Raw genomic sequence first — 22785 nt, 5'->3', positions numbered from 1 at the left:
ATAATTACGCCGGTATTGTTCTTCAAGTGAATTATACTTTAAACCTTTTTATACTGTACTGTAAATTAACTATACGTTATTGAGTATTCAAACAAAACTTTTGCAGTATTGACAGCCCAGCACAGCTGGACTGATGTTATTTCTTCAGCTGCATTAAGCTTTGACAGTTCTAATCACTTGTAATAAACTGTATGAGAATAAATTGATCGAATTTGTGAGGGACATGGCTATCAGCACAGTTACAATAAGATGTAGGTTAAAATAAAAAATTGTGACATTTTTATTCAGTCTTTTAATGTTGCTAAAAGTCTCGTATCAACAGATTAGCTCTAAGCTTTAGCTTTAGCTGGTCCTACAAATTCCGGTGGCTCCGTTACCGTCATGTATTTTAATAATGTTCAGTTAAAAAAATAAAAACAAACTACTTACATAGCTGTACTCAGCACTACTGCCAGCGCTGCTGCTGCTTTCCATTAGTCTTGATGAAAATCCGCCTTCTTTCTTCTTCTTAAACTACTAAAAAAAAAAAAGCGAGCAAAGCACCTTGGGAAATCTTATGGCAGGCAAGGCCAGTAAGGATGGTCGCGGTGCATCCTCAGAATTCGGGGAAAAGGAGGACGCATTTGAAGGCTGCATTTTAAGCATCCTCAGAATTTTTGCCAAATGGGACAGCCTCCGCGCATCGTTGTGACGTCACCGGCCTTAAAATGCGTCGTTCGAAGGACGCAGCCGCCGAATTGAGACACAGCTATAGTGTTATTTCAGATAAACAGCATTATATAGTGATGTTCTCTGGATGTTAATTTTATTTCTGTTAGTAAATTCTTTAACTTGAAGAGAAGTTGTCACTCATTTATTCTACATGTGTGCAGAGTTTGCTGTTAAAAGAACACCAGTGCTCAAATCATTCCTTTGAACTATTGTCCACTGAATATCAGCTCTAGAGCTGATATTCAGTGGACAATACCTAACAGAGTGATTTATCAAACATTAAATAACTTTAAAACAGTGCGTAATTGTGTCATGATGCAGCCTGGTGGCTGCATTTTTAGCAGTTCCTGCCTCCTCCTTCCCAGCGCAGCCTGATCAGGATCACCTGTCAGGCTGCAATCACCTGTGACTGGCTCCACCTGCTCATCCCTCTTTAAATCCTCTGCTCAGTTTGTTCCTGGTCGCCGGGTTGTCTGCAATCTCCACTCACTCCACGCCTGTTTACTGCCTTGCTGCTGGAACATCTGTCACCCCAGTGCTTCATTTTTTTTGTCCAAGATGGCGCTGCTCACTCACTGACCGCCCTCAGTATGTGCGGCTGCACGGCTGTCAGTCAGAGGTGGCACTCTGCAGCACCGGGGCCCCCCAGGGCACCGTCCTGTCTCCGTTTCTCTTCACCCTCTACACCTCGGACTTCACCTACAACACGGACAGCTGCCACCTTCAGAAGTTCTCTGATGACTCGGCCATTGTGGGCTGTGTGTCTGAGGGGAACGAGCTGGAGTACCGGTCGGTCATCATGGACTTTGTGGACTGGTGTGAGAAGAACCATCTGTGCTTAAACACCAGTAAGACCAAGGAGATGGTGATCGACTTCAGGAGAAGACCCCCACCTCACTCACCTGTGAACATCCAGGGGCAGGACATAGAAACTGTGGAGAGTTTCAATTACCTGGGTGTTCACGTCAACAATAAGCTGGACTGGACTCACAACACCGACGCTCTGTATAAGAAGGGCCAGAGCCGCCTCCACCTCCTGAGGAGGCTGAGGTCCTTTGGAGTGAGCAGGCCCCAGTCATAGAAGTCAACCCTTCTATGACTCTGTGGTGGCCTCAGCCCTCCTCTACGCTGTCGTCTGCTGGGCTCCTGGCAGTGCAGAGCGGGAAAGAACGAGGCTGAATAAGCTGGTGAGGAAGGTCACTTCTGTCCTGGGCTGCCCTCTGGACTCTGTGGAGGAAGTAGCTGAGAGGAGGGTGTTGTCCAAGTTCACATCCATCATGGACAACACCTTTCACCCCCTGCACCAGACTGTAGAGGAGCTGAGCAGCTCCTTTAGTGCCAGACTTAGACTTCCTGTCTGTAAAAAGGAGCGCTACCGCAGGTCATTTATTCCTGCTGCTATAAGATTTTACAATGCTGCACTGTAACTGCAACTGTGACCATAACTGTAACAATTAATGTACCATAACTGTAACAATTAATGTGCAATAACCAAGGTGCAATAATCTATTTAATACACTGTCCTACAACCCGTGCAATAATCCTGATGTAGTGACTTCTGCTGCTATCAACACCTGAACATAAGTCAGCCCACATGTATGTATGTATGTACAAATGTATACAATGTATATGCACATATATACGCGTAGGTACGTATGTATGTAGGCACATAGATATATGTATATATTTAAGTATATAGATATGTTTATTTATATGTATATGTATGTATATATATGTATATGTATATATATATATATATATGTATGTGTATGTGGTAAATGGACTGAACTTATATAGCGCTTTTCCAGTCATGCTGACCACCCAAAGCGCTGTACACTATAGCCACATTCACCCAGTCGCTCTCACTAACGCTCACACATTTATACACCGAGACGCAGCTCGGTAGGCAACTTGGGGTTAAGTGCCTTGCCCAAGGGCACATCGACATGTGGCAAGGAGAAGCTGGAATCGAACCCACAACCTTCTGGTTGCCAGACGACTACTCAACCCATCAAGCCACAGTCGCCCGACTGATATATATATGTATGTATGTGTATGTATATATATATATGTATATATATATGTATGTATGTGTATGTATATATATATGTATGTATGTGTATGTATATATATATGTATGTATGTGTATGTATATATATATATATGTGTATATATATATGTGTATGTGTATATATATATGTATGTATGTGTGTATTTATATATGTGTATATATATATATATATATATATATATATATATATATATATATATATATATATATATATATATATATATATGTGTGTGTATAGACCACTAAGAATGTAAATGAGACATCGTATGCCCATTCCTATTTCCTTTTTTTTGTATTCTTTTTGATCCATTATAGATATGAACATACACTGTATATAACTGAATGCACCTTTCCTACTCTGCACCTTCTTGTATGAGCCGATGTGACGAGTGAATTTCTCCATTGTGAGATCAATAAAGACTATCGTATCTTATCTTATCCTATTACTTTCATTTTCTCCAGTCAGCCTGCAACTCATCAACTCCAGCCCGGTAACTGACTCTGGTTTTCACCTTCCACTACTCCCTCTTTGCAATAAACTCTCAAGATCAGCTCTGTGTTTGTGTGCTCTGTCCGGGTTCATGAAGACAAATCATGTCAAATTGCACATCTAATATTTATTTTCTGTACTTAATGTCTTATCTGACTTCATAATGTGACAGATTATGAAGTCACAACGTCAAACCCTAGAATTATTTGTTTTCATTCAATTACAGAATTGAAAATCTAAATACTATCTTGAGCTAATAGAAGGATGTAAACCTCCGTGTGGAAAGTCAGTGTTGCTTTATCTGTGAAAGAAGCATATGTAAAATTCTCTAGGACCCCAGTGGCGATGCCACATTTGCTCTGTGACTGTTGCCATCTGAATGTTAAAGTAAAAATTCATCTTGAATGAATCTGAACAAATGGCCGCATCATGGATTTGTTGTACAATGTAGCAACATCGTGTGTGACTGCTACCTTTAATCTAACGGTCAGCATTACTCTGCATTACTCTGTAGCTGAGCAGCCAGCGCCAGCAACCTCTTCTTCACAGGCTTAACATGCTGGCCTAAAGCTATCAGCAGCTGTACGGTTGTTCATACTTCATCTGATCTGATAGTGTGTTTTACAAACAGACTGCAGCTAAAGCAAACAGCCGGTTAAATCGATCTCTCAAATATTGTTTATATAAAGATGATTGGTCTGACAGATAATCAAGACTTTTGTTGTGACCTATTACACAGTACGTGTGTCTGTGTGTGTGTGTGTGTGTGTGTGTGTGTGTGTGTGTGTGTGTGTGTGTGTGTGCGTGTGCGCGCGCGCGCCCGTGCGTGAATGCTGAATCGTGACAATCCTCTGGAGGAATTCCAGGATGACATGTAGGGATTGGGCAGGAAATTTAAGCAGCACAGGCTCAGAATGTTCCAGTTAATCCTGTCGTAGTTGGTATGGAGGGACAAATTGAAACTGGTCAAATATTTGATAATATTTGCAGTGTGCTGAGTGTTTTTAGGATCTTTGGAAACTGGGACAGGAGACCTTTTTAGTAGATTTTTAATTTGTTTTTATTTATGTGCTAATCACAACTTGTCACATCTTATCTTACTGTAACGGTCGAAAAGACTGACTCAATCAACAAATACATCCATAAATCTTAATAGGTTCAGAATTCTGCTTCTATCATCATGTCCAGAACCCTTGGCAAACTACTACTAACTTTTCTTAAAAACCTTTTATTGGCTAAACTTCTGGAAATGTTTGCATCTTCCTGAACTCAAAGGTGTGCCTCCCAATTACCCACTCCTCCAGCATAGGACAAAGTGATCTTTTAGTCACTTTGGCTATGGATGGCCCTCGCTGCGGACTTTCTCTTTGACCACATTCAAAACTCATCTTTCATCATAAAAAGATAAAGAAAACTCATCTCAAAATCCACCTGTTTAGACTGGCTTATCCCGAGGGATTCCTTTATGTTTGTTGAATTTTATACTATTCCAATACCTCCTGGTAATTTTACTGTGTATTTTATTCCAAAAAAAGGTTTTAACAAGAAATCACATGAAAAACAGATGAGATATGGCCAGCTGTGTTCTGTTTTGGGTCAATGCTTATTAACAAGTCAGGGCCCCATGGCAGCCATCTGCTAACATAATATGTCCTGATACCAGTATATGTTCACCACAGGGGGTTAGTAGGTGTTCCTAGAAAAAAGCAGTTTCCATCAGTGTAGGGAAGCTCCAAAGCAAGTTCACAACACCATAATATCCATCCATCCATCTTCTAACACATCTATCCCTCATGGGGTCGCGAGGGGTGCTGGTGCCTATCTCCAGCTGTCAATGGGTGAGAGGCGGGGAACAACACCATAGTAGAAGTAATGAACTTATTATATCACACTGCTGCACTTTATCCGGAAACTTACTGCATATTTGTTTACATTGCAACTGTCTACTGTTAAATCACTGCTGCACTTTATCTGGAAATCAATTGGAATTTATCCTGTAAATTACTGCAATTTATTACTGCATTTTAATCCTGTACTGTGAATTCACAGCAACGTATCCTGTAGAGTTACTGCAATTTTTCTGAGCTGTATGAAAACGAAATTTTATTCTGTATGCACTCTGTGCATACAGAATGACAATAAAGAAAGTCTAAGTCATATATTCTTTATGTTTTCAGTTGTGTCCAGGCCTGAAACTTATTACAGTTACATAATTCCCATGCCTGAAATAACCAAATATAATGATGGATGGATTATTTTTTATCAATACCATATTGTATATTTAATATATCAAATGTGATAAACTCAGTTCCTTCAAAAATATGTGACAGGTATTCAATACCTTTACTCTTACTGTAAGGAAAGTTTATCATATTTTTTTGTAGGATATCAGAATTATTCCAGATGGCTGTATGGGACAAGTGATGACTCCGTCATTTTGAGAAACTCCCACCATGCTGTCAGAGAAGAGTTGATGTTGATATTTTTAAAGCATGCATGCCATTTTAATAAATGGCAAATCAGAAATCTTGATATCATCACATATTTTCTGTTCATTATCTAGCTAGGGCTCATCATTCTACTTTTAGCTTTTGTACTAGTAACCAGAAAATGCCCCATTTATTTACCATGACATTGACCTAGTATTCTTATGTCCCCACTATAGGTTCAGCCAAATGTCTGTGTGAAATAAGGTCAGGGGTCAGGGGTCAGTGGACTGTCAGTTCAAGCAAAGCTACCACATGGAAACACTAGCCTGGTCAGGCTTCCAACACAAAACCCATAGGCTTCCTGGTATCTGCTCCAGCACTCTTAACATTGCCCAGACTGACTGCTTGTTAACCTTGTGTTTCTAAAACAAAAGATCTGACCCAGAATCAGTCATCCAACCATGTCTTACTTCAGGGTCAGGGGTCTTCATGGGTCACAGCTCTCTGTGTTTTGCAAGGGGATCAGAGATCAGTGATCAGTTGGTTCTGCAAGCTTTCTCAGCCCTCCATCCAGTCTCTTGACCAGACAGATAACTCGCCTCTAGCCACAAGTAAAAGTTATCTTGGCATTGCATTAAGCAATTTCAATCAACACGTGAAAAGAATCTCCAGTCTAACTAAAGTTGTGCTTATTATTGGAAAATGAGTAAAACAATTGATGTTGAAAGCTTTAACCCTTTTCTTTATGCTTTTACAATAAAGTGATAGGAAAAAAGGGTGAGAGGAACAGTCATGACCCAAATCAGCCACCTACTGGTACATTTTCCTAATGTACTAGTACAGACTTGTGAATAAAAGCAGAGTAAAAAGCAATCCTTCACCCAACCCCCAGCATTTACTCATAATCAAAACAGGAAACATACTGCATTTCTTGTCGGTTCAACATAATAGTCGGATAATAGGCATAATATTTAATATTTTGAAGATAGACAGAAACTATTGAATGAAATAAAGTCCACATTATTCATAAAGTACATTTCAACCATCCTGACATAATTAGAATGCTTTCAGAAAAAACTAGAAAACAACCAAAAAACAACATTACAATCAAAGAAAAGGAAAAAAAGAGGAGCTTGGAGATTGCTGCTGAAAAGACATGATCTGGCTTTGTAACTAATAAGAAAACAAACAAAGATCTAAAATATCGATGTCCGAGTCGGGTTTTTTTTTTTTTTTATCTCTGATACCGATTTGTGTCACTTTAAGTTCAAATCTTATCTTATTTTAGAGCCGGTAAACTTAAGAATATTAAAAGTGTAAAACAAATAAATCACAGCCCTTCTATGCAGTGCAAGTATTTTTAAAATACACTTTAGTAACGTAAAGATCCTTTTGAGTCACCTCATCAAAATTAGATATGGTGTGTGGGCCGGTGCCTGCCTTGCTTAGTCTATGCTTCCCTCAGACTGGGTCAGACTCTGTGGCAGCCAAGGCAAGGCAAGTTTATTTGTATAGCACATTTAAGTAGCAAGACAGTTCAAAGTTCTGTACAGTTCTGTACATGAACAGAGCTTGAAAAAAGAAAACAGAGGAAAGTACAGCGTAGTGGTATGATAGAGGCTGGTCAATATAACCTTGATTTAAAGGAACTTAGGTTTTTTGAATTTGTACAGAGACATACTGTTGCCTCTGAAAGATTTCCTGCATCATCTACGTTACATAAACCACTGCCATCGGCAGCGACGTACAGGCTGGGAAAATTATTAGGATAAATTATTGACTGTGGCAAAAAACGGTAATGCTCAAAAATATGTTAATCCAGAAATAAGACATTTTATCGTGGTCAGATCAGCCTCTCTCAACAGAGATTTCTGCAGAAAAGAAAAATGCCTTTTCCGACACTTCTTTGAGGAGATCTCAGCCTTAAAGTAGCATAATATGTATAATATGATTGAACTTGACTTTGTAAAGTGCCTTGAGATGACATGTTTCATGATTTGGCGCTATATAAATAAAATTGAATTGAATTGAATTGAATAAACTTAGTTAGTCCTAACAACCCGGCTACCGAGCGGGGTTGTTTCACGGACTCATCAGTTGTCATACTTTGACTCTGGGTAATTGCTCTAACCCCACTTTGTGAAATGGGGCCCATGAGGAAGAAAATGCTGGGAAAAAGGAGAGTCTCATGAGAACAGCTGGCGCTACCAGCCAATGAGCATGAGGGTGGTTGGGTAGGTGGAATGGGTTAGTGAGGTCAGCAGGAGGCTGCTGCACTGTGAAGAGGAGCCAAACCGAGCTTCCATGGGGATGGAAATATAGTGGTCATATTTCCAGCAGCATACTCTATGCTTTGTGAGAGGCCCGAAATTTACAAATGAAACATTCATTCATTTGATATGAGGATGTCTTGTTGGAATAAACTAGACAGGGAAATGAGTTTGTTATTGAATGAGCTAAAACTGTCAGTTCAACTTTTCTATACATGTTCAACAACTGGGTTGTAGATATTTAAACATTTTCTTCCAACGACATAAAGGAATGGCTGTGTAAGCAGAATTCTTATGAGAGTGATTTAATATCACCACATGATGCAGCTCCAATACATCTGACAGAAGCACCTCTCTACAGGCTGTGTTACTACTCACTATGTTACAGAACTGGCTCACTGTAGGATGTTCCGTGTAAAGCCCGTTTTTTATTTCTACTGCTCTGTCTCTTTGCTTCTCTTTGAATTATTTCTGTAGGAGCCGCGTAAACTCAGAATCAATATTGTCCCAAGCAGAATGTTGTTTTTTTTGTTTTCAGAAGAGAATAAATTACAAAGATTTTTTTTTGTGTGCTCTGCCACTGATGTCAAAGTAGATAAGACAAAGTCTGATAAAACTTGTCTGGAATTTACACCTTCCGATTGTGTTTATACAAGCATTATAAGCTGTAGGATGATAAGGAGGATGCTGGATGCTCCAGTCAATGCAGAGCTTTGCACATAGCATCAGCACATTAAGCATGTTGTGTGTTTGTCTCTTCAGTCACCCTGAACAGTGGGAATGGAGCAGCTGAAGCCAGAGGCAACGGAGACGAGACAACAGGAGCTGCAGAAAAGCAGATATCTGAAGGAGAGCTCCTGCTGCAGGTCAGTGCATCTTCAGACTTCATAGGGCTTTACACTATAGATCTGTTCCTTTGTACGATTCTATATCTGCAGTTTATTTACAGTTTATTAATAGTTAGTATTTTTGAAGGCTGTCAATATTGATGCACTACTTTGGCTGTTGCTCAAGGTAACTTATAAAACCACTAAATTTAGTTATATCCAGAAGTATCAGAAGCACAAACAATATTCCACTATCTGTCATTGTTGATATGTTCTTCCTCTGTGGGTTTTAAAATTGTAGGCAGCTGTTATGTTATGCACGTGTTCATCAATTTCTGATTTCTGTCGTACTATGCATGAGCCAGGGATTCCCTGTGAGAAGAATTATATTTTCCCTGTTTCTACAACAAGGGCGACCAGGATGGTTTTGAACCATTACAGTCTGGAACTCCTTTTGAAATTGTGCCGTTGTCAGAGAAACCATTAACTGTTGTTGTGTAAATGAACAGTACAAATGCTGTTGTGATTGTTGACGATATGTTTCTGGTCTGTAGCCCTTTTCACACTTACAACCTTCCTCAGTAATTTACTGGGTCAGAGTTAAGTGTGAATAAAGCCAGAACTGATTTAAGGGGTAAAACTAGACCTAGTGTCATACTGGGCAATTTACTGGGACCGCTCTAGTGTGAATAAAGCCGTTGCATTCCTGGGTAAGGCATGCATTTACGTGTTTTAGTAAGACGTTCGTAGTCTTCGTTTAGCTCTTCCCCTGACGTCTTCAAGTCAATTCTCTGACTAAGATATGTACTGAAATAGTTGTTCTTCTGTAGTTTTCATAAAGCTACTAACTACCGGTCCCGAAGGCATTGCTTATTGTGGCTAATTAGCTGTTCGATAGACATCACTTCCAAATCAAATTCTTCTTTAGAGGTTGGCTTGATCAGTTAAAGCTATATCTCTTGCATTACTGCCTCCTGCAGGTGGTATTAGCTACATCCATTCCACCGTTTATGGGTTAAGCATGAAAAGAGCTGATCTGGTAATTTACTGAGATTAATTTGCGTGTGTGAAAGGCGATAATTCTTGTTCGACCCAGGAATTTGGTACCAGTAAATTACGTGGACTTATGTGTGAAAGGGGTTTATCTCAATGTTAAATGGGACAGATTCACTGATAAAAATTCAACACTATATCCGATCGTTTATTTACCAACTGACATTCCCCCAGCAACCACACGGCATTTCCTGTCTTCACCTCGGTACAAAGACATCAAGGTAAAAGCATAAATGGAACGTTATAAACATTAAACATTCAACCATGCAAAAGAAAAAAACACTCTATAGTCCCTGAGAGGATTGTGCATTAAAGTGAAGCACTCCTTGAATAAGGTAATACTAATTTCAACATGCAAACAACTAATATATATCTGTCACCTTCTATAGTGCAAGTGACATTTTCTTTATCAACAGGTGAAATCTCCAATACTCTATCACAGATATAGTGAATATGTGTGTACATTTCTTGAACAGTGAAACATTTCGTAATGAATGCCTCTAAATATTTCAAGAACATTTTTCTGAATAACAGTTTCACAGATTATTGGTGTTCTATGTCCCGTCTGTCATCATTGTCCTCACAGGTGTTTGGTTGTTGTATGACAGGTGCGTTGATGTTTATCAGGTAACGGCTGTTGTGCCTGAAGGTTGTCCATTACCAATTGTGATGTGGCAGCTTCGTGGTGTTTTGGCTGGTTGGATCCCTGTTGCTGGTTTATTTGTGCTGTCTGCTTGCTGAAAGTGGATGTGTGTAGTGGTGATTAGGCTTTCGCAGCTTGGCCATAGTGCTCTTTTTGGTGGCCCTCACAGCTTTTTATCCTTGATTTTACAGCAAGGAGAAAGTACCTCAAAGTACCTAATGGCATAGTAACAGGTTATACTGGAATGTAATTTTCATAATTTCATGAAAATACCTTTGTTTCTGCTGATTCCCAAGGGTTCTCCGGGATCTCATGTTAGAACATAAGCCTCTTTATATTGGGACTATAGTGTGTTGGGCATATGTCCCAAAGTGTCCTGCTTGTATGCGGTTTAGCATGTGAAGTCTAAATGTGTGTGGAATAATTATTTGCCCACTTTTTAGTATGATGCCATTAGCCTCAGTGATTTCATAATGGGGGTTCCAGTACTCACACACACACACACACACACACACACACACACACACACACACACACACACACACACACACATGGATTCCACTTTTTCCTTGTCCCTGTCCAGCCTGACCAGATGACTTGCTTGATAGTGGACAGTTGCTAATCTCAGGCTGTATTTGTTCTGATGATGTCCATCCTCTCTGCACCTACAGGTGCTGTGCTGGATACAGTGTGTATCTGTGTTTCCATAGTCAGATAATAAGCTGGCATCATCATCTACAGACTTCCTGGACAGCGCGGCAGACTGGGGCAGACTGGGGCAGACTGGGATTTCTTTTCTTGGCTTGTGGATAAGAGTTGTGCAGTATTTCTGCATCATGCGCTGTAAACATTGTGGTGCGAGGGTTAGAGGTTTACAGAGTGGACCTCTATGGTCTGATTCCACACTAGCATTTCTCCCATAAAGGTACTCGTAAAACCTCCTGCACCCAAAAAAAGCTGCACACAGTTCCTTCTCTATTTGGGCATAACTTTACTCTCATGTGTTGAGCAGGTTTGATGCATATGTAGTGTTCTACCTTCCTGCATGACGGATGCACCAAGATCATTCATTGATGCATCTACTTGTAATGGCACCTCCTTTCCAGGAACAAAATAAGCCAACACCAGCCCTGACTCAGCTGTAATGATGCCTTTCATTCAGTGGAACACACTCTTGTACTAGGATGCTAAATAAATTAGCCCCTGCTAATCAGGATGTTACATCCTTGAGTGTGGGTAGAGGGTAACCTGGTCTCATTATAGCCTTGTTTATGGGTCTTGGATCTTTCCTGAGCTTGCCCGTCTTGGGTTTCTTAAACATCACCATTTTTCTTTCTCCTGCATTGTTTACATTTCAATTGTTTACTTTTTAATCACTGCTGCACTTTATACTGTAATTTACAAGCTGTATGCAACAAAATTTCGTTCTGTATGCACTCTGTACAAACAAAATGACAAATAAAGTTGTCTAAGTCTAACCCACTGAGTAGGTTCTTTTACTTTGCAAACTGTGCCTTCCTTCTCCATGTTGTCCAACTCTTTTTAGACAGTATTTTAAGGCAAGTGGGATCCGGTGGTGTGGTGGACAAACTACTACTGCTACTACCTCAGGGTCAGTAGTGAAATGGCATATATCTGAGAATGTGGTAATGCCTTTAAAACATCTGCACACTTATGTAAGATGCTGTCGGACTGAGGGGTACTTTCTCTTTTACTGCTGACTGCATATATTACTTTAATACGCTCTAGCACTTTACATGTTTTGAAGCTTAGAATAGGGGGCTCATTACAGTTCACTACATAGAACTTCTCTCTTTATACTTCCCTTCTTGATTGCAATACCCCTTTAAATCAAGTGAATGTCCCCATAGCCTGTTAGCCTTTGCTTTGGGGCCCCTTTAATTGTGTTTCAGGCATGAGGGTGGCAAAGACAGTGGCAAGGATTATGCTGGCTTGAGCTTCTGAGGCCATCTTGAAAGTCAGCTGTCGGTTCAGTGGTCCCAATCCGGTGTATGTGATCTGGGGTTGCTGCAGTTGGTAAGGTCTAGGCTCAGCAACAGCATGTGCTCAAAGAATGAGGTCAGCTGACTACCTGAATATACTGAATGACCAGATTATTCCATCAATGGATTTTCTTCTTCCCTGATGGCACGGGCATATTGCAAGATGACAATACCAGGCTTCATCAGGCTCGAATTGTGAAAGAGTGGTTCAGGGAGCATGAGATATAATTTTCACACATGGATTGGCCACCACAGAGCCTAGACCTTAACCCCATTGACAATCTTTGGGATGTGCTGGAGGATTCTTTGCGCTGCGGGCAGACTCTACCATCATCGATGCAAGATATTGGTGAAAAATGAATCCAACACTGGGTGGACATTTTTTTTGCAACATAACAAAAGCTTGTTGAAACAATGCCACAGCGAATGCAAGCTGTAATCGAAGCTGAAGACGGTCCAACAAAATATTAGAGTGTGCGCTTTTTTTTGGTGCCGACTTTTTTTTTTTGGCCAGGCAGTGTATAAAACAATTCACTCTGAAGACTTCTTGCTGCTGAACAGTTTATAGTGTGACACCACGTGCAGGTAGGCGGTCATATAATTCGAGCTCTACGCATTCTCTAGGACTCATGTCTGCACAAGTATGTGGGGGTCTTAAGTCAGTTAATGGGGCGTAATACAGTGCAAAAAATAACTAAATATATAGGGGGAAATTGGGTCAAATAAAAATTCTCGTCACATAATGATAGTGTACATAAACCGTTGATATGACACTTGAAATATGAACATTTACATGTGTGCAAAAAACAGTAAAAATATGACAATAAACACACTCAGAAAATGGTGCTTCAGCTCATCATGTGGAAACTCATTGCCAAAGAATCTGCAGTTTAACTTGAGTTTCCCCAAATTGACAGTTTTATCAATTACAAGCACTGGTGGGGCATGCTGGCGAGTCGGACTCGTTTCCAGTGAGAGTTGGACTCCAAGTGATTTCATAAGTCCAAGGTTGCCCTTTGTCACCGATTCTGTTCATAACTTTTATGGACAGAATTTCTAGGCGCAGCCAAGGTGTTGAGGGGATCCGTTTTGGTGGCCTTAGGATTGCGTCTCTGCTATTCGCGGATGACGTGGTCCTATTGGCTTCATCAGGGCGTGATCTACAGCTCTCAGTGGAGCGGTTCGCAGCCGAGTGCGAAGCGGCCGGGATGAAAATCAGTGCCTCCAAATCTGAGACCATGGTCTTGAACCGGAAAAGGGTAGAGTGCCTTCTCCGGGTTGGGGAGGATGTGCTGCCCCTAGTGGAGGAGTTCAAGTATCTTGGGGTCTTGTTCAGGAATGAGGGGAAGATGGAGCGGGAGATGGACAGGCGGATTGGTGCAGCGTCTGCTGTGAAGCGGGCGCTGTACCGATCCGTTGTGGTGAAGAGAGAGCTGAGCCAAAAGGCGAAGCTCTCGATTTACCGGTCGATCTACGTTCCTACCCTCATCTATGGTCACGAGCTTTGGGTCGTGACCGAAAGAACGAGATCCCGGATACAAGCGGCTGAAATGGGTTTTCTCCGTAGTGTGTCTGGGCTCTCCCTTAGAGATAGGGTGAGGAGCTCAGTCATCCGGGGAGGACTCAGAGTAGAGCCGCTGCTCCTCCACGTCCAGAGGAGCCAGTTGAGGTGGCTCGGGCATCTGGTCAGGATGCCTCCTGGACGCCTCCCTGGAGAGGTGTTCCGGGCACATCCCACCGGGAGGAGGCCCAGGGGAAGACCCAGGACACGCTGGAGGGACTATGTCTCCCGGCTGGCCTGGGAACGCCTTGGGATTCCTCCTGAGGAGCTGGCCCAAGTGGCTGGGGAGAGGGACGTCTGGGCCTCCCTACTGAAGCTGCTACCCCGCGACCCGACCCCGGATAAGCGGAAGAGAATGGATGGATGGTTGGATGGCATATTCAGATAAAAATAACATATTCAAGTTAAAGGGAGGAAATATAGTAGCCAGTTCACACAATGATGTGAGAAAACTATGCAATATGCATATTGTTCAAGCAATACCTTGAAAAACATATCTGGGTAAGCCAGGATGGAAGTTATGGAAAATCATTCTTTGAGGTTGGAGAAAGCACGCCACGTTTCTAGAGACCAGGTGAATGGCACTTTCGTAGATGTCAGGGAAGTGAGAGGGGCTGGAGTTGCTGAATGTTTTCCATTAAAAGTACCTTTAACAAGTGCTCTGAAAGATCCTTTTGAAAGGAAGTTCTCTACCTCCAGATAATGACCTAACTAGAACATGATCTATGAGTGTTAAAAAGATGAATACATGGATCTCAAAATTGAACATGAGAAAATCCTTTTACATACGACAAAAGTCTTTGTTAGAAATCTGGGCACTATTGCGCTCAAAACATTTATCAATTTTACAATCAACTTTGAAGAATATAAAAGAAAAATAATGCCCTATGGAAAGAAAATGAAAATAAGTACAGTTTAAACACATGCTTCATCATTTTTTACCTTAAAGAAGCTTAATAGCAACAGCAATAATTTGACTTCAAAAACTTATATTTCACAATGTTGTTGGAGTAATCTTTTTAATCAGTATTTTTGCTCTATATCTTTGTCAGCAAAAACAAAAGCTAACTGACTTTATTGTGGCTCACTTCCATATGTTCCTGAAAACACATGACCATTTTCAGTCAAAAGGTAAACTTTCTTTTGAAACATATTACATAATGGTATTACCTGAAACCAAAAACATTTTAGATCAGATTGGACTTTTTCCATTAAGATTTGCATGAAAAGAGTTTTTCAAGCAATGTCTGTTGAAGGACATTTCTTTCACCTTTTCCTTGGAACTTGGAGCAAAATCTCCAGGTGGCAATTCTGTCAGCATAGGTGGGAATGTAGATGACCAAGCTCTCATCATCCATGCTTGCTATAGCTGATATGTCTACAAGCACAATGAAATTATGGTTATATCAAAGAGAAAAAAACAGCTCATGTTTATTAATCTTTACAGCAGAATTTATGATTAAATACATGACATGTTTAAAAAAAATTAAGCTGCGTATCCTTATCTCTATATCTTTTTGTCAGCCAACTTCATTAACATCCATAAAGTACATTAGCAGTCACAGGCGCTGTTTACAGAGTACTTAAACGGTGTAATTCCCATGCCGCACCACTAGTAGCGCTGTGATTTTTGAAGCTCCGGGTCAAATTGCCCAGAAGAAGAAAACAGCGGCTGGCGGAGGACTGTTTTGGCTGCAAACTGTTGTAAATAAACCCACAGCTATAGCTGAAAGTCCCTCTAATCAACAGTTAAACCTTGTAGTGTGTAAATGGAGAGTACAAAGGCAACGCAAACCTGTTTTCACCGTGTAAACAGAGCCAGAGACTGTACTACAGTGATGCAAGTGTATCCAAAGCATAGTTGTTAACTATTAATAACTGCCGAATTGATCAGATTTCAAGTAGAGGACTTGCTGTATATGCATGACTTACCTTGTCACTCTTCAGTGCAGAAATACATTCGTCCGACAAATGACGACTTCTTAAAAAGTAATAAAAGGCGCCCCTCCGTCTCTCCTCTTCTCCATGACACTCAAATATCCCGCGAGCTGATGCCGGGGTATGTTGCGTTGTTATGATGAGAAAATTATCTCGTTTTAGCAAGATAAGTCTCTCATTACAACAAGAAACTATTGCCGTTAAAGGGAGAAAGTTCTATAGTTATAACAAGTTGCCTTGTCAGCCGTGTGGAAGCAAAACGCTTTGGTACAATCCTTGACCTCCCACAGCCAGAAGAGGCAGCCTGTGAGCCTGTGAGCATGTGAGCATGTGCTCGGGGTTACAATTCAAGAAAGTACACATTATCTTTTGAGCAGTTATATATATATGTCTATTTACTTATTTTTTTATTATTTCCACTGCTGAATTTCAGTGTTCTGACACATTATGAAATGTGTCAGAGGTCAGCTGGGAGGTCAGTGGGTGCTGCAGTGGACTCTGGCCTCAAGAACGTAGAACGTGCTTAAAAAAGTAATTGTCGTCCTTTGAAAAGATGTGGTCTTGGTTGAAAACTCTGCATAAAACTCAGTTTATTAAAAACTATGGAGGTTTCTTATCCAAGCGAGCTCTCCACATGATCCTGCCCTTCCACCTGTGTGTAAAAACAAAAAAAAAAACTCAAATGTTTTTAAACTCCACTTCTTTCTCAATTCTGCTTTTGTGATTGCTCCATCCAGATTGGTCCTCTTAGGTCCCATGACCACATGGCAACAGCGTATGTCTGTTTCTCTGACAACACAACACTCCCTTATGATAACTGCATATGTGTGTCTCCCTAGCAAGAAAACTCCCACGAGATATTCAGACATAGATCAGTCATTACTGATGAACCACAATGCATTTTTAGAGAGGCACTCTTTTAAAGAAGGACGTCAGTGCTCCCAAATATGGAAAATGCTGCTCCAGAAGACAGGCTCAGTGATTGATTTTTAACATGTTGAGATGATAACCATGGTATCTATGACCAACTGTATTGTTGTTGAAATTTGTAAATATGTTGTTAATTTTTTTTTAAGAAAAATCATCAGGAAGTGTGTTTTCTGTGTTAGAGCTAATTAGTATAAAAAAGAGCCTTTATGTTCATTGAGTCTCTCTTTAGTGCACGTGTGAGTGGGTAGAGCAAACTCACTGGCACTAAGGGATCTTTTGGATTTTTGTGCAGTCATTTCATCAATTTTCCAGTCCATTTCCTTTCAATGTGCATCAGACTGGCATTCCAGGGGAAGAGAGAAAACAGGCTTCCAAATATTCTCCAACTGGAGTGGTGAGGTTTAGCGTTACCATTTCTCGTGTTGGTAATAAACAGCATTCCAATCAAGATCCATTCAAATCAATAATTCCAGCTCCGTCTGTAGGAAAACCTCCAGCTTCATAATATTTGTGCACCAATCAGAGAAAGCAAAAAGAAACCCTTGAAAACTTGAACCACAATACTTGCATGAAATCTGATGACCTCTTTATTGACTTTTTAAGCCAAACATTGTAAACCACCATATCTGTGCTGCTGCAGATTAAATCCAGTGATCTGCAGCTGGGAGGTCAGTGGGTGCTGCAGTGGACTGTGGTATGAGGAGACGGCCTCAATTATACCAGTGCTGCCAGTTCTCTTGGTGAAGTGAAGGCAGAACGACTGAAAACTGAGCTCCTCTCTGTGGCTGTTTGACACTGGCCGATGTGTGTTTGCATAGGACGAGTGTGACATATAACTTCAGTGAGTGTGTATTATCTCAGTGAGTTACTTGGCATCTGCAGCTTTAATCTCTTTACCCTGCAGGACAGTTGGGACTCGTCAGTCGTGAATGTGCTTGTGCTCCGGTTGTAAGGGATGGGGGTGAGCACATATTGGTTTAGTGAGGTGGAAACATTGAGCATCTGTTTTTCTTTGAAAAGAAATGGTAAGTGCGCTCCATTTCCCTTAAGGTGCCCCCTCATCCCCCTTCTCAGTCTCATTGTTGGGAAATGATCATTTATCATTCATGCAGAAGGCTTGAAGATCTGTCAAGTTCTTAGGTCTAATCTCATTGATAGCACTACGAGGACAAGACATGCAGCTTGTGCTTCTGGAATCAAAAGGAAATCTAACTGTGAATCAGGGTCATACATTTCTGTTTAAAAAAGATTTGTCATATTAGAATTCAAATATTCTCCTGCTTTAAATTCTTACATAAAACATGTTGGTTCTCCTTCAAAGTTGGATCTCTGCTTTTGCATTAAATCCAGATCACACATGGACTGCTTTTTATATATTTTTTACATTGCCTTCACTCTTTAGCTTCAGCTTTTTTTAAACAATAACTAGATGTGGGGGTCAAGATCAATTGGTTTATGGGACAAGTTTATCCACTTCTGAACTAGCTGAAGAAAAGTAACCAGAGAGATGATGTGGCTAGTGGCACATTTTACTGTGGTAGGATGTCCTTTTAGTCATGCAAAGTGTTTTCTAGTCAAACTTACAGTGCCTTTCAACAGTGTACAAACTCAAGTGAAAATGTCATGTAGAGCATGGCACAATTTAGGCAGTCACCATTAATTGGAGAAAACATGGGACACTAATGAGAATACAAAAACATCTGGACAATTCTCCAAAACTGATAAAAAAGGCCGGTCTCTTGACAGATGGTCAGAGAGGGTGCCAAGAGACCGGACTTGTTCTGTATATTCTGATATGTTCTGCATGTGACAGCAGTGTCCTCTGGTCTCAACAGCCCCTTCTCCATTGCCACTTAAAAGCCTGGGTGTTTCCATACACATTAACCCTACTAATTACTAAATTACTTTTCCAGATACTGACCATTTCTCTGCTGTTTTGGTGTTTGTTCAATGGGATGGGGGGGGGGGGGGGGGGGGGGGGGGTTGTGTGCAGCAGTGACGTGCAGTCAGGGGTGGAAAGAAAGAAAGAAAGAAAGAAAGAAAGAAAGAAAGAAAGAAAGAAAATATACAATGATAATGTAATATAAATTATGATTCACTCAGTCATTTGCACTAAAAGTTCTTTTTTTATCTAATTTTCTCATTTTTTATCACATTCTCTTTAAAGTCGCAGACTTTCTGCTATCTTTCATGTAAATCCTTGGTGGCGCTTGATAGCGAAGCCGGTGAGGCCACAGCGAGCTTGGCCTCCCCTGGGATTGTGCAATCCCATGTTAACTGCGCTGGCTTCCATTCTGTGATGCTTCTTCCTGTCTCTAGATCATAAATTCAATTGTTCAAACAGTTATGAACTGATTTTCCATCATTTAATGTATGTGGATAGCTTATTATGTTTCAGACATCAAACTGTGTGCAGGTAACATGTTTTCGTGCTGCTGGGCGATCATAATCAGCAGAGAACTGGTTGTAGGTGAGGCCGGCAGTTCCTTGGCCTCTAGGCAGGGGGCGCTCAAGGAGCACCACTCGTGATCCCAAAACCTTAAAGTGACAGCAAGTTATGGATGTTTTATTAGTGAGTTATGCTAAACAAGTAAAGCACTAAAAAGACTCTAAACATACAGCCTGAACCACAGACATCACATACGTAGACACGTCATTGGGCGCAGGTTTGCACGTCAACGTCACCGCCATATTGTATGTGGCAGAAAAAAGTTGAGTTCTGTTGTAGTGAATGTGAATCAGAAAAGATGCCTCATTCCTGTACTGATTTCACTACTTGTGTCTGCCTTCTATATATATATAGAAGACAGACACAAGATACATACACATATATATATATATATATATATATATATATATATATATATATATATATATATATATATATATATATATATATATATATATATATATATATATATATATATATGATACAGAGACTGCATGATATAGAGACTGTAAGCACCTGATAATTTGGTTATTAAAGCCAAATCTCTCCAAAACTAAGTAAAGATAATTCCAACAAACCGAATCAAACGCCTTTTCGGCATCAAGACTAACAGCTATTGATTCTATGTTTTTTATTTGGTCTACGAGATGAAGGGCTCGCCTCACATTGTCATGAGTTTGCCTATTTCTAACAAATCCTGTTTGATCTGTATCTGTTAACTCTGGAATTATGAAGTCCAACCTCTTAGCCATTATTGTTGTAAATATCCTGTAATCAATATTTAAAACTGATATTGGTCTGTAAGAACCGCATTCTGTTAGGTACGTGATTAAAGCAACCCTTAAGAAGCGGTATCACTAGGTTTCTACAATGTTTATACCACTCTGCTGGGTAGCCATCCTCACCTGCCATCTTATTCCCTTTCAGTTTTGAAATAGCTTTATTGGTCTCCTCCTCAGTTATTGTTTGTGTTAATTTCATATTTTGTTCTGTTCCTATCGATGGTAAATCTATTGAAGAGAGGAATGTTTTTACAGATTGCGAGTTTGTTGCGTGGGGCTGTGTATACAATTGGGTATAGTATGCTACAAAAGATTTCTTAATATCTGTCAGATTATGATGCGTCTTATCATCCACTGGATTTCTAACTTTCTGTATAAATCTGTCAGCCTGCTGTTTACGTATCCTCGAATTTCTTAGATTTAGGACCGTTTTCATAGTAATTCTGTTTAATAAGTTTAGCTTTTCTCTCTATCTGGTCTTCGTACAGCTTATTTAGAACCTCTCTCGTTTCTTTGATTTCCAACATGGTGTCTTCGTTACCATCTTCCATATGTTTTGTTTCTAAAGATATTAGTTTCCTAGTAAGGTTTTTTACACAACTCTCTTTTTCCTCTTTCTTATAAGAAGACCACATAATTAACTTCCCTCTAACAACAGCTTTTGCTGTGTCCCATAAAATACTTGGAGAAATATAATTTTTGTTATTGTAATCCATGCATTGTTTGAATTCTTTTTCTACAAAGTTATCAAATTTAACATCATTCAATAAACTACTGTTGAGCTTCCATAGGGTTTCTTTAGGAGTATTATCCAAATGCAGCGTCAAGTACACCCCTGCATGATCGGAAATATCTGTAACCCCTATATCACAATTTACTATTTTGTGCTTATCAAAGTTTTACATAAAAAAATTATCTAATCTTGAATACATACGATGAGAGTGAGAAAAAAAGTACATTTTCTATCCAGTGATTGCAGCTCCCTCCATACATCTATCAACCCTAATTCCTCTAACAATTTTTTTTAACATATTTTGCCTCTGATTGGGGCTTTTTCCTTTTACTAGATGTATCCAAAAAAGGATTTTAATGAATGTTCCAGTCTCCTCCACATATTAGCACTCCTGAAGTTTCTGTTGCGATAAAGTCAAACATTTTCTTAATACATTTTTTTGTCATTTCCAGGTGGTGTATATATATTAAACAGGGTAACTTCCTTATGGTCTATGTGTCCTTTAACCAGTCTATAACGTCCTTCTTTGTGACTTATTTGTTTGGAGAATTGAACATTTACTTTGTTTGACAGTAATATAGCTACTCCTCTAGATTTACCTTTAATATATGAACAGTAATACAAGTATTTAAACCCCATTTTGTGTAGTTTTTCATGCTCAGTTGAAGAAAGGTGAGTTTCTTGCCAAAAAATTATATCTTGTTTTTCTCTTTTCATTTTAGCAAGAGCTTTCGTTCTTTTAATGGGGTTGTGTAAACCGTTAACATTGAGGGTACGTTTTGCCTCCATCAGAAAAAGAAAATATTGTATACATATAAATCTCTAGATGCTCTGAAAAACTAACATGGGTCTGTAAAAGGAAAGAACAATAGCATACCTGAACAAGTAACAAATGTGACTTCCATACATGAAGTATCAGTACACCTTCTGAATAGAGAGGAGAGTCCCTAGAGTCCCAGGGGGCCTCTCGCGGTGCTGCCTGACGTCCTCCACTCATGGCAGCGCGCATGAAGAAAGCAACGTTTTTCCCATGTTACGGTCATAAGATGACACTGCAAACTGTTTAGAGGAAAGTTCTCTCACCAGTACGGAAATGGTTAGTTGATGCTTGGGTGCGTTTAAATCCCTTCAGTTTTTCTTGGATGTATTTCACTCGTGCTTCCCGTGTCCATCGTGATGATCCGCTTGCTCTTTCCCAAGAGGGCGTCCTCGGTCCGGGCGTCTGGGTGTGCGACGCTGGGTCCTCCGGTCCCGTTTCCATCATGAAGTGGTCCTGGCCATGAGCCCTGAGGGCCAGAGGCCCCAGGGGCGCCCCGCCCCCGCGGCGGGGGCCCCGGCCGCCCCCCGGGGAGCGAAGGGGGGCGAAGCAGCCGCTGGGAGTGGGCCGGCGCACGCCCGGGAACCCGCCCGGGAACCCGCCCCAAACCCGAGTTTCTTAGCACTGTAGGAGTTGTCACAGAGCCACTGTTCAGCCTGAAGCTTGTAAAATGCTTTCTTTTTTTTTTAAGTGTGCCCCCCTTGAAATTCGTTTCTGCAGCTGGGTCTCTCAGAGCATGAATTTGAATTGCTCACAGCTCAGATCTCGCGTGGGGGATATCTGCACATAACAGTTATCAAATGTTAAAATCTTGCTGGGAGTTTTTAACGTCTCTCTCTTTCTGTCTGTCTCGCTGTCTGTCTCTCTGTCTCTGTCTCTCTCTGTCTCTCTCTCTCTGCTTGGCAGAGAAAGAGGAGAGACCTGCTCAGCGCTTATAAAAATAATTTTGCTCAGTAACATGCATATAAAACTGTGGTCTCCAAGCTGACCAGACAGGAAGAAGCTGTGCTTTATTTTTATTTATAGGAGTAGAATAGAGTGGAGCAGAGAAATAGGGTTATGAGGCGATGTAACACCG

At 40.5% G+C, this 22785-nt stretch overlaps 1 protein-coding gene across 1 annotated transcript in view; it reads left to right on the top strand.

Annotated features, from left to right (window-relative positions):
* LOC105937232 (aryl hydrocarbon receptor-like) overlaps positions 1-22785 on the top strand; it is a 97479-nt gene that overhangs the window by 29869 nt on the left and 44825 nt on the right. Inside the window, 1 exon segment of the mRNA NM_001309949.1 lies at positions 8734-8837. Coding sequence (NP_001296878.1) covers positions 8734-8837 — 104 coding nt within the window.

This window comes from Fundulus heteroclitus, chromosome 7 (assembly GCF_011125445.2).
Source record: "Fundulus heteroclitus isolate FHET01 chromosome 7, MU-UCD_Fhet_4.1, whole genome shotgun sequence".
Lineage (NCBI taxonomy): Eukaryota > Metazoa > Chordata > Actinopteri > Cyprinodontiformes > Fundulidae > Fundulus > Fundulus heteroclitus.
Note: the sequence above shows the minus strand (reverse complement) of the source record. Positions and strands in the feature narration are given on the sequence as shown.